Raw genomic sequence first — 13,862 nt, forward strand, 5'->3', positions numbered from 1 at the left:
ACAAGCTAGTGAGGGAAGCCAGCTCTAAGTGCTTGTGCAATCTGCTAGAAATAGTAACCATGTCTTTCTTGAATCATATGTTACTCTTTAAAAAAAAAGAACACGTTAGAGAATGTAGTATTATATGCTAAATTGTGTATAAGAAAATATAAATTATAAAGACAGGGTGGTCATAGCTGGACCATCTTTGATCATTGGTCTGTTCAGTCAGGGCTGGCTTGGTGCTGAACAATAACAACAACAATAAGAAAGAAGTATCTACAGTAGTCACCCGAGACATTAGAAATAAGAGCCAAATATATCTCAGATGACAACACTCTACCATACTGAAAGGTGAAGGACACTCTAGACATATTTATTCTTAGAAATGCAATACTTGATGAAAGGACAGAATAGAATGATCAAAGCTGAAACAATTTTGATTATAGGTCTACTCAGTAAGAAATGACCTGGAACAAAACAACAACAACTACAACAACAGCTTGGTCAACTTGACTGCATGGCATAAGGTCACAGATATGCTGTCCCTCCACTCTTTCTGTCTTTTCTATCACTGCTAATGTGGTGATGGATGACAAACAATTGACAATACTTCAAATAGCCAATGCTATTAGGAATATCCTGTGACAGGCTTGAGGATATTCTGCACAATGAACTTGGCATGATGAAGGCTTCTGCTTGGTGGTTGCCACATTTTCTAACATCTGATCAAAATTGTACCAGGCTGATCACATCACTGGAAAATCTGACATTGTTTGAAGTAGATCCAGCTGGTTTCCTTGAACATTTCCTAACCCAGGATGAGTGTTGAGTTCATCACTTTGAGCCAAAGACAAAGAGACAATCCATGCAGTGGAAACCCCCTCCTCACCAGCTCCAAAGAAGGCCCAGGTTGTTTCATTTGGAGGGAAGGTGACAGTCTCAGCTTTTTGAGGTGCAAAAGGAATCGTGTTTATTTACTATTTTCAAAAGGACCACAAAATCAATGGAGAGCACTATGTCAACTTACCGAGGCAGCTACAAATGGCTAGCAAGACCAAACACCCAGGAAAACTTATGTAAAGTGTCTTGTTTCATGAAGACAATGCGCCACTATAAATGCCCTTGGTTTCAATGGCTGCTGTGCATGACAGTGGCTTTGAACTGGTTGATTGTTCTTCCTGTTCTCTTGATTTGGCCCCCATCTATCATCTATTCCCTAACATGAAAAAAACACTTGGCTGGGAACCAGTATCGCAGTGATGAAGATGTCATACCTGCTGTTGATGATTTTTTTCACCTTAAGGATGAAAGCTTTTTCACTAATAGAATCTATGCACTGCAACACCGATGGAAGAAGTGTGTGGGCCATAAAGGGGCTATGTTGGAAATTAAACCTCATTTTGTTACATTCCATGACAGTATCATGGTCAGCCAATGAAAGTTTCAGCCAATCTTTTACTCTTTTACTTGTTTCAGTCATTTTGACTGCAGCCATGCTAGAGCACCACCTTTAGTCAAGCAAATCGACCCCAGGACTTATTCTTTGTAAGCCCAGTACTTATTCTATCAGTCTCTTTTGCCGAACCGCTAAGTTACGGGGACGTAAACACACCAGCATCGGTTGTCAAGCGATGTTGGGGGACACACACACAAACACACACACACACATATATATACAATGGGCTTCTTTCAGTTTCCATCTACCAAATCCACTCACAAGGCTTTGATTGGCCTGAGGCTATAGTAGAAGACACATGCCCAAGGTGCCACGCAGTGGGACTGAACCCAGAGCCATGTGGTTAGTAAGCAAGCTATTTACCATACACAGCCATTCCTGCACCAATTACTATATCTATATATATAAAACTGTAGTTGTGTGAGTGTCTGTCCCCTTCGATTTAGATTCCTAACTACTCCCACATTTTGCGGTGCAGTTTAACCAAATTCGGGTATCTTATAGTCGTGATTCATATCGAGCCCGTCTGAGTATTAGCGTGCGTCTACGATGAGTCTACGATTTTAAAAATAATTTAACATCATTTTTTATTCCATTTTAATGCATAATTTTTCGTGTGTCGATGGCGGCGGAGTTGGCGTCCATGGTCACACCTGCACCTGTTTGCTTCTCCCCCTTCTTCCCTCCCTCGTGAAGCTGTGGGGAAGGGAGTGTAAGGAAATCAACTTCGTAAAGCGTTGTCAAGGAGACCAGCGTTCTTTTAGAACAACGACTTCATGGCTTGAAGACACCAAAACAGAAATGGCTAAGAAAGCCCGAATTGGCATCTATAAAGGAAGTAACTCTCTAAAAATGCTTATATAGTTATTTCCCTTACAAACCCGAGCAATGCCGGGCGATACTGCTAGTAGTTTATAAAAACCATCTATAGATTTTATGATGGTATAAGAATCTCTTTGCTTCAAATTTTCAAAGTAAGGACAGCACACAACAATTAAAACCGGATAGTTACAGTAAGATTGGCTATCTTTGCTATCAATCTGCTTCAGTTGTGTTAATCAAGTCAAACTGACATCTTTGTCCACATAGGTCAGTTACCAAGCCTATGTCACAAACAACAGGAAAACTAAAGTTGGTCGGTGGACACTTAAATTAAGAGCCACCACATGGCATCCAATCACTTCAATTTTAAAACTCACATAAGACAACCATGCAGGAAAAAATATATATTAACACATCCTCCTAAAATTTCCTGCTAATAGCCACACATTTCTACGAAGATCATCAACATTATAGGTGCAGGAGTGGCTGTGTGGTAAGTAGCTTGCCTACAAACCACATGGTTCCAGGTTCAGTCCCACTGCGTGGCACCTCGGGCAAGTGTCTTCTACTATAGCCTCAGGACAACCAAAGTCTTGTGAGTGGGTCTGGTAGACAGAAACTGAAAGAAGCCCATCGTGTATATATATATATATATATATATATATATATATATATATATCATCATCATCATCATCATCATCATCGTTTAGCGTCCGCTTTCCATGCTAGCATGGGTTGGACGGGTCAACTGGGGTCTGTGAAGCTGGAAGGCTTCGTCAGGCCCAGTCAGATCTGGCAGTGTTTCTACGGCTGGATGCCCTTCCTAACGCCAACCACTCCACGAGTGTAGTGGGTGTTTTTTACGTGCCACCTGCACAGGTGCTATATATATATAAAGAACCCACTATACTCATAGAGTGGTTGGCATTAGGAAGGGCATCCAGCTGTAGAAACACTGCCAGACCAGACTGGAGCTTGGTGCAACCTCCTGGCTTCACAGACCCTGGTCGAACCATCCGACCCATGCTAGCATGGAAAACCAACGTTAATGATGATGATATATATATATATATGTATGTATGTATGTATGTGTGTGTCTATGTTTGTGTGTGTGTGTGTCCCCACAACATTGCTTGACAACCAATGCTGGTGTGTTTACATCCCCGTAACTTAGTGGTTCGGCAAAAGAGACCAATAGAATAAGTACTAGGCTTACAGAGAATAAGTCATTGCTTGACTAAAGGCGGTGCTCCAGCATGGCAACAGTCAAAATGACTGAAACAAGTAAAGAGTAAAGAGTATAATTTTAATGTCTACTTTAGCCAAGCCGGCAAGAGTTGAACAGGATATGTTGAAGTATTATTCTAGAGACAGATGATGTTCTTGGTGTCATCCTTTGCTTGTTGTGGATGCGTGTGTGTGAGAGAGAGCGAATGAGCGTGAATATTTATCTCCTATACTTGACATTGCATGATAGTTGCAAATGATTTCCATCATTGTAGATTGAACTGTTTAATGCAGGATACGTACACAGCACCTATAAAGGTGTGGAGGCACAATGGCCCAGTGGTTAGGGCTGCGGACCTGCGGTCATAGGATCGCGGTTTCGATTCCCAGACAGGACATTGCGAGTGTTTATTGAGTGAAAACACCTAAAGCTCCACGAGGCTCTGGCAGGGGGTGGTGGTGATCCCTGCTGTACTCTTTCACCACAACTTTCTCTCACTCTTTCTTCCTGTTTCTGTTGTATCTGTATTTCAAAGGGCCAGCCTTGTCACACTCTGTGTCATGCTGAATCTCCGCGAGAACTACGTTAAGGGTACACATGTCTGTGGAGTACTCAGCCACTTGCACGTTAACAAATGAGCTGCGACATCACTGGTGCCAAGCTGTATTGGCCTTTGCCTTTCCCTTGGGTAACATCGGTGGCGTGGAGAGGGGAGGCTGGTATGAGTGGGTGACTGTTGGTCTTCCATAAACAACCTTGCCCAGACTTGTGTCTCACAGGGTAACTTACTAGGTGCAATCCTATGGTCATTCATGACCGAAGGGGGTCACAACAACACAACAACCTATAAAGGTACTGGCATGGTTATGTGGTATTGCTTCTCAATGACATGGTTGCAGGATCAGTGCCACTGAGTTGACCTTGGACAATTTCCTCTAGAACAGTCTAAGCTAGACCAAAGCCTAGTGACTGGATTTGGTAGATGGAAACTGAAAAGAAACCATCCTATGTGTATGTGTGTGTGCATGCATGTGTATGCACATGTGTGTGTGTGTACGTATGTGTGCATATGTGTGTATGTGTGTGTGCATGTGTATCTATTCATGTGTCTCTTTGTGTTTGTTCCTCACCACTGCTTAACAACCAGTGTTGGTATGTTTACATCCCAGTAGCTTAGCAGCTCAAGCAAAAGGGACCGATAAAATAAGTAGCAGGCTTTAAAAATAAAAAAATAGGCACTGCGGTTGATTTGTTCAAGTAAACACTTCAAGGCAGTGCTCCAGCTGGGTAAAAAAGAAAATGTTTTTGCTACTGGGTTTCTTTGGTCAAGGCTGACTTGAGATCAAATTACCACAACAACAACTTGACGACTGTGCTGCATTCTATACAATATGCTCTGACTACCACACGACCCACCTGGCAATAAACCCAGGTAATCACACTTCACTCAACATAAGACCTGATGGCCATCTTCCACTCAAAACAACAAGACCTAACTCTCAAGCTTCACTCCATACAACATGGCCTAAACTACCATAACCCACTTTACCTTACAAGACACAACCACCATACTTCACCCAAAACAACCACCTATGACTACAGGCATGTCTGCTTGCTTTCAACAGTTGACTAGATAACAACAACTACAACACAAGCCACCATTATGTCTAACTACAAATAAGGACAATACATACCACCAATTACTCATGTTGTAACTATTACACAATATCAATCTCATGCTCTACAAGTATGCACACAGATATACGCAACACTCAAAAGTCGTATGAACTATATAATCATATAAACAAGACGTTCTGTTTGCTAGAAATAGCAACCAAATCTTCAGTCTCTAAATCACACCCTGCTTTATTAAAAACAATTTGTTGGTACACACTGGATAGTATAGTCCTAGGTGTACTGTGTCTGAAATATTATAATAGTTTGAAAGCAATAAAGCAATAAAAAAAAATGGGATGATTACCATGGGAAGGTCGTAAGAGCTTCAGACAGGTCACTACTATAAGAGTTGGCCTGGGGTTAAACGGTAATGACAACATTGTCAAAACTATTCAACACAAGCACAGACACTCACACATGCATGCATATGCACACACAGACACATACATATGCATACACATACACACATACGTGCACACACATGCACACAGAATATTGTGAATGCTATGCACTACACAATCACACATACATAAACTCATGCATACACACACACACACACACACACACACTCAGAGAACATATTTATCAAGGGTTAAAGAGCAAAAGAAAAAGAAAAAAAAAACAATAAAATTAATAACACTGAACAGAGATAAGAAAGAGAAGGAATAAAGCCAAACTAAAAAAAAACCCAAAAAAACAAATAAATAAAAAGCAACAAAAAAAACAAAAACAATACAAAACAAAAAAAAAATCAAAAACAAACTAAGTAAGCATTATTCAAAGGTGAAAGAGTTTCACTTACCCCAAGTCCTCTCCTATTTCAGAGCCTTTGTTCAATCTATTCAGACTTTTGCTGTATTCATTTTCTATTTTGGCTCTGAAGCAAAAAGGAGACTATAATTAGCCAAGCTATTATAATTATCATCATCATCATTAGTATTAGTATTAGTATTATTGGTAGAACAGTAGAATGACCAACGGGGTGGAGTGAGGGTTGTGTTCAAACCCCTGTCCAGGTCAACTTTACTTTTCATCTTTCGTCTCAGCTTGATGAATAAAACCCCTTTAGCGCATTTAAACCAGTCTTATCCAGAGATGCAGGCATGGTTGTGTGGTAAGAACTTTGCTTCTCAACCTCATGGTTCTGGGCTCAGTCCCACTGTGTGGCATTTTGGGTAGGTGTCTTCTACTATAGCTTCGGGTCGATCAAAGACTTGTGAGTGGATATGGAAAATGGAAACTGAAAAAAACCCATCATATATGTGTGTGTGTGTGTATGTATATATATATATATATATATATATATATACATATATATCCTTTCTACTATAGGCACAATGTCAGAAATTTTGGAGAAGGGGATTACTTGATTACATCTACTTCAGTGTTTCACTGGTACTTAATTTATCGACCCTGAAAGGATAAAAGGCAAAGTCGACCGTGGCAGAAATTGAACAAAGAATGTAGAAACAGGCAAAATATTGCTAAGCATTTTGTCTAGCAGCTAATGATTCTGCCAGCTCAACACCTTGTGTGTGTGTGCATATATATATATACACACACACACACACACATATATATATGTATTTATTTTTATATATATATATATATATATATATATATATTATATATATATATATATATATATATCATCATTTAACTTCCATCTTCCATATATGCATGGGTAGGACAGTTCACAGGAGCTGACCAGGTAGAAAAACTACCCTCTGCTACTCTGTCTGTTTTGGTAGGATTTTTACAGCTGGATACCCTTCCTAATATCAACCATTCTGGAGAATGGACTCGATGCTTTTTACATGGCACCAGCACTGGAAGGGTCACCAAGTAACTTGCAAGACAAGGAATTATGAGAGGGGCAGGGGCCTTTGAGGAGAGGGACTCATGTCAGAGGATGAAAGGTTGGAGGGTGACAAAGAGACAGATACAAGTGTCTTGCTATAACAGAGGGGGCATTGGAGGAGGTGACCCAGTATCAGATGATGAAAGGTTAGAGCTTGACAGAAATAAGGAGGAAGAAATAGGTGTCTTGTTATAAAGGAGGTACATGCACCCTCCCTCTCTCTCTCTCTATATATATATATATCATCAGTAAATCATAAGTCCAAAAAAGAAGCAGACCCTTAGAGCCTATAGGGCACTGACCATTAGGGTCTGCAGAGACACTGTAAAGTTAAACGCTTTATGAACATGAAACCCTGGGTAACCTCATTGACCCACAATAACTATCTTTATCTAATATATGCGTGTGTGTGTGTGTGTGTGTGTTTGTCCCCCACCACTGCTTGACAACTGGTGTTAGCGTATTTGGCAAAAGAGAGCTGTAGAATAAATACTATGCTTTAAGAAAATAAGTCTTGGGGTCGATTCATTTGACTAAAAATTCTTCAAAGCAGTGCCCCAGTATGGCCACAGTCCAATGACTGAAACAAGTAAGAGAGATAAAATAATCTGAATGCTAAAGGATTAAGCTAACGGTCATATACTGTGGTCAGTTTAATTAACTGCAGTTTTCCTCTCAAACGTTTGGTCCATCTTCCATACATGCATGTGTAGGACAGTTCACTAGAAATCATCATTATCATTATTATTAATTTAATTAAGGTGGTGAGTTGGCAGAATCGTTACCACACTAGACAAAATCTTTCACGATATTTCTTCCAGATTTATATTCTGAGTTCAAATTCTACCGAAATTGATTTCGCTTTTTTATCCTTTCATGGTCAGTAACATAAGTAGCAGTTGAGTACTGGAGTTGATGTAACCTCCCAAAATTTCAGACCTTGCACCAATAGCAGAAAGGATTACTGATTTTATCATTAAGGCAGTAAACTGGTAGAATTGTTAGCTCATCGGACAAAATGCTTAGTGGCATGTCTTCACATCTGAAATCCTGTATTTATTTCATCGACTCCAAAAGAATGAAAAGCGAAGTTGAACTTGGTGGAATTTGAACTCAGAACATAAATGTTGTTAAGCATTTTGCCTGGCATGCTAATGATTCTGCCAGCTTGCCACTTTTCTACTCAAGCCCCGAAATTTTGGGAGAGGGGGACAGTTGATTAGATCGCTCCCAGTACACAACTGGTACTTAATTTATAGACCCCCAAAAGGATGAAAAGCAAAGTCAACCTCGGCAGAGAACGAGAGAAATATTAAAAATTAACTTAAAAGCTGCACACAGTGTGGACTTTGAAGATGGCTCCTGCAGAGAGCTAATTGAGCCTGAGGCCCAAAACTTAAGATAATAATAATAAAGCAATAATAATAATAATAATAATAATAATAATAAAGCATTTATTAGTACTCTACCAATATGGTATTACTTTAAATGCAGTTTAAAGGAAAAACTTGTAAGTTCTCAAATTTTGGGAGTTCTTTTAAAATATGAATTTTTAACTGTTTGCATATAACAAATCCTCATTGAGACCTGATCCCAATGCTGGATGTTCAAGAACCAAATGAAGGGCAGATTTTCAATCCCAGGATCATCCTTATTCCAGAAAGGCAGAGCAAATGTAGATTGAGATACAAGGGTCCCAGACAGATGGACAGACAGAATTTCACATTTATTCATCATCATTCTTTAATGTCTACCTTCCAAGCTGGCATGGGTTTGATGGTTTGACAGGAGCCAGCCGGGCAGGAACCTGCACCAGACTTCTGTATCTGTTTTGGTAGGGTTTTTACAGCTGGATGCCTTTCCTGACACCAACCACCCAGCAGAGTAAACAGTGCTTTTTACATGGCACGAGCACAGGCAAGGTCAGTTCTGACAAGGTTTTTACAGATGGATGCCCTTCTAAATGCCCTTCAGAAGCTGGAGGGTATATCAGCCAAAGTGTTGTGTTAACAACAAGTAAGATGAGGACAAATATCTGTCAAATGTAAATAATGTAAATAATATATATAATTCCTCATCTCTTAAATATAGAACTGACTTCTACTCTTCACTGCAAAACTAATAATATGAATTCTTTTTCTCTCCTTCTTTTGGAATTCAGAGGAATTCAAGACAGGATGCCCAGCTGGATGCCCTTCTAAAAAGGAAAAGAAAACATTAAAAAGTTTGAATTTAAATTGGTCAGCATCAACCCAGTGATGCCAAAGAGGCAACACCAAGATGACCATGTCAGAAGATCTCACACCAATAGCATATGACATTTACTGACATTAACACTAATTTATTATTAACTAGCAATATATTGTGATTCCTACATATTTGTAATGTGGTTCTATAAGCAAACTGTGTAACTTTTGTAACTGTATTAATATTACTAATGTATATTATTGTTGCATTTTGCATATCTGTTATCACTGAGGGAATGGTGTGTTAACTACTTTTTGAATTACTCGGTTTCTATGATTATGTTTCCTTGGTAACAACACCCGGATTTAAGAAAGGAAACAATGATGATGACAATGAAGAAATGTCTGAGTGTAGGACCCCAGAAGGGAACAAAAGAGATACAATAAGTATGATATGTGGGACTGCTGATGCTTTAACCCTTTCGTTACTGTATTTATTTTGAGATGCTCTGTGTTTCTTTCAATTACTTTAAATATAACAAAGAATTTAGTAAAATAACTTAGTTATCATTCAGCTAGTGTTAGGAACATAAATTGTGACTAATGTTTGGTGGAAGATTTTAATTCAAAATTTATGAAAACAGGACACTTGTACTCAGAGCCAGAGCTGGTTTCAGCCAGGTTGGTAACTGCCAGAAATTTGAGTCGTCTGAAGATGATGGAGGCAGCAGTAGCTTCTGTTAGTGTTGAGCCACATCTTATTAGTTTCATCAATTCCAAGGGTCAACTTTACCTGGTCTTTGTAACAGCAAAGAGGACACCACTGTTGGTTAATTCTCTGAAATGATGGTTGTACAGTCAACCATAGTTGTTCAGAATAATCTTTTATTTTTTACTTGTTTCATTCAGTGGACTGTAGCCATTCTGGAGCACTGCCTTGAAGGGTTTAGTGAAATAAATTGACTCCAGTGCTTACTTTGTAAGTCTGGTATTAATTGTATATTAGGAGATTTCTTTGTCTCATTGTTGGGATTAAGTGTAGTTCAGAAGATTCCAGTAACTGGAATATGGATTCATTCATGTGGTCTGAAATGAATTTGGGAGTAAGAACTGTATGTGGTGAAGAAAAGGGAGTGTTCCCAATAGAAGCCAAAGAGGAGAAGCTTATATAGACTACAGTTCTCAATGCCTTTTTTTTTTACCAATAAAAATACACCATTACACACTTTCATAGTAATTGGAATTAGTTGATGGTCTAGAACAATTCTACTCTTATTTACATTATTTACATTTGACGGATATTTGTCCTCATTTTGTTTGTTGTTAACATGACGTTTCGGCTGATATACCCTCCAGCCTTCTTCAGGTGTCTTGGAGAAATTTCAAACCTGGGTTCTCATTCCTAAGGTATTTTTCGATGTTGTTATTATTATTATTATTATTATTATTATTATTATTGTTGTTGTTGTTGTTGTTGTTCAGGTCACTGCTTGGAATCAAACTTGGAATCTTGGGGTTAAGAGCGAGGGCTACTAATCCCAAGATTCCAAGCAGTGACCTGAACAACAACAACAACAACAGCAGCAGCAGCAGCAACAACAACAACATCGAAAAATACCTTAGGAATGAGAACCCAGGTTTGAAATTTCCCCAAGACACCTGATGAAAGCTGGAGGGTATATCAGCCGAAATGTGTTAACAACAAACAAGATGAGGACAAATATCTGTCAAATGTAAATAATGTAAATAATGTACATAATTCCTCATCTCTTAAATATAGAACTGAATTCTACTCTTCACTGCAAAACTAACAATATGAATTCTTTTTCTCTCCTTCTTTTGGACAATATAGCCTGGTTCTGACAATACTTTCCAACAGAAAGTTACAAAAAGAGACATATAAAGAAATAGTTTGTGGTAAACTTATTGAGACTTAGAAGCTCCCATGTCTTGAGATGCATGAGGCAGTCAAAGTGTGCCCAATAATCATGGTTCCTTGCTTTTCTCAATGTGTCATTCTACATTCTGTCAATCAGCTGCATGTCCCTGTTGGCTGTTTGGTGCCAGTTTGTCTTTGGGTGTCTTCTTCATCTCTTTCCATAGGTTTTTCACTGAAGGATTTAGTTGGTGGTTTCTCTCATGTAGGGGATTGTATTTTGTGGTAAGTAGTTTTCTATATTTACCAAACCCCATCCTCCCAATGTACAAAATAGGTATATCCTGTCTATACCAGCTTTAGAGCGATGACTTTGGTCATTAGTTTCCTAGTGTCTCCATCTAAGCACTTCAGTTCAATTAGCTTCCAATATATTGTAGGAGCCAAAACTTTAGATTATAACAAGAATAACTAGTGAATTCATATTTATCATATTTCTAACACTGAATTCATTTTTTTTTTTTAAGTTTGACCCTTCTCAAGTGCTCTCTTCTAATTTTCTCTTTCATTTCAATATGCTGAATCTTATCAGTTTCAACTATTAAGTACTTGCACGAGTGGTTTTGCTCTAACTGTCTGACTTTTGCATTTAAATTTAATTCAGTATTCTCAGTTTTAGTTAATTTGCCTCTTATGGTGGCTTTAATACTTTTGTCTAATCCCATGCTCATATCTGTAACTTGTCTAAAAGCATAAACAATTTTAAGTGGGTTCTTCAGCCAAGTATAGACTCTTGTGAACAATATTTAAATCATACACATAAAGGAGATAGTTATAATTTACAACCCATGGTGGTTTAATTCAACATATTTGTTAACGGTATCAGAACAACATAGAAAAGTAGACAGAGATAAGGAGTCTTCCAGAAAGATTCTTCATCAAATGGATATAGGATTGATTTTAATTAATTGTTCTTTGCTTTGCAGTAATGCAGTTGTTCCCCATTTTAATACAACATGGTTGATGTATCATATTGGTATTGGCCCTACGTTATTTGTATGGAGTGTTCCTTGTATCTAAGAAGACAGCATGCTGTTAAATGCTTTTTTGGTAAACAATTCATGCCATACTAAGATCTATTTTTCTCTCTTTACTGTCTTCTGTTACAGCTTGGTTTGCCAGGAGTTGTTTTCAAGCCTTACATCCCTTTCCAACACCCTTTTTTCTGTGATAAGATATAATTACTTTCTAGGTGACCAACCAATCTGTTATAGAGTATAAATCAGGGGTTCTCAACCAGTTTTTACCTATGGACTCCTTTCATTACCATTTTATTCTGGTGGACCCCCAAAACCATTCAATATTTACATTCTAGTTTTACAGATATTTCTTTCAAAATTCCTATTTTGTTTTTTACACATTAACTTGTATAGGTTGAACCATGTAAAATGTAGAGAAAGAAACCTAGTTCCTTTTTATAATACATCATCATCATCGTCGTCGTTTAACGTCCGCTTTCCATACTAGCATGGGTTGAACGGTTTGACTGTGGGCTGGCAAACCAGATGGCTGCACCAGGCTCCAGTCTTGATCTAGCAGAGTTTCTACAGCTGGATGCTCTTCCTAATGCCAACCACCCCGAGAGTGTAGTGGGTGCTTTTACTTGCCACCGGCACGGGGGCCAGTCAGGCAGTACTGGCAATGACCTTGCTTGAATTTTTACACATGGGCCAGTCAGGCAATTTTTTTTCAGGGGCCCTTAAAATATCACTGTGGATCCCCAATTTATTATTTTGTTGCATGGACTCCACAAATCTTATATGGACCCTCAGGGGCCATATGGACTCCCATTGCAAACCACTGGTATAAATGAATAAGTTTTGTAAGCTGTTGTCAAATGTAGAAGGTACATGGCTCAGTAGTTAGAGTGGTTTCAAACTGACAGAAAAAGCAAAAGAAAATCACTACATCATATCTACAAGGCTCTTAAACAAACTGAAAAATCCAGCAGAAGAAGATTTGATATGTTTTTTCTCAAATGAGAAAAACTTTGATTAAGTTCAATAAGTTAAAGGAAGAAATGACAGATAGTTATGTGCAGACCCTTCTGAAGTTCCAAGTGTTATGTATACAAAGTTTCCTGCAGCTGTCATAGTTTTAAGGGTTGTGAGTAATGAAGGACATGTGATGCTGCTTACTTCTTTCCACAGGGCTTCAGAGTTAACTCTGCTGCCTACATTGAGGTCCTGGAAATAACTGTTAAGCACTGGATAGACAGTGTATGCAACGGGAAGGCCATATGTGTTTCAGTAAGACTCTGCACTATCACACATGGCTCTAGTAACAGAGGAATGGATGACTGGAAATTTTCATGATCACATAACCCCTAACATTTGGCCTCCAAATTCCCCAGATCTCAATCCATTGGACTATTACATGTGGAGCATTGTTGAGAGAGAGAGGTCAATGAACAAGCCCATAACACCAAAGATTCTTTGAAAGCTGCCATAGTCAGAGTAATGTCCAAAATGAACCAGGACCATTTGATTCGAGCATGTAGATGATTTAGATCTTATATAGAGCAGTGTTGAAGCGAAGGGGGCTTTATGAATAACATTATAGAAAGAAGGTTTATTTTTCTCCTCATAGCATTTTTGATAAATAAAGTTATTATCTGTTATTATATAAACATAAATCTATCCTCAAATATCTTATGCACCCTGTATGTATAACAACACACACACATGTATATATATACACATAATACACATATA

At 38.5% G+C, this 13,862-nt stretch overlaps 1 protein-coding gene across 2 annotated transcripts in view; it reads right to left on the reverse strand.

Annotated features, from left to right (window-relative positions):
* The window catches only part of LOC115219632 (proline-serine-threonine phosphatase-interacting protein 2), an 82,126-nt gene that overhangs the window by 38,858 nt on the left and 29,406 nt on the right, over positions 1-13,862 (reverse strand). For both annotated transcript variants that reach the window (XR_003882352.2, XM_029789782.2), the window contains exon 3: positions 5,968-6,042. Coding sequence is in view for 1 of the 2 variants with exons in the window: in XM_029789782.2 (XP_029645642.1) it covers positions 5,968-6,042 (75 nt within the window). In the remaining variant the exon portion in view is untranslated. The remainder of the gene's footprint in view (positions 1-5,967; positions 6,043-13,862) is intronic.

The sequence above is a fragment of the Octopus sinensis genome, linkage group LG15 (genome assembly GCF_006345805.1).
Source record: "Octopus sinensis linkage group LG15, ASM634580v1, whole genome shotgun sequence".
NCBI lineage: Eukaryota > Metazoa > Mollusca > Cephalopoda > Octopoda > Octopodidae > Octopus > Octopus sinensis.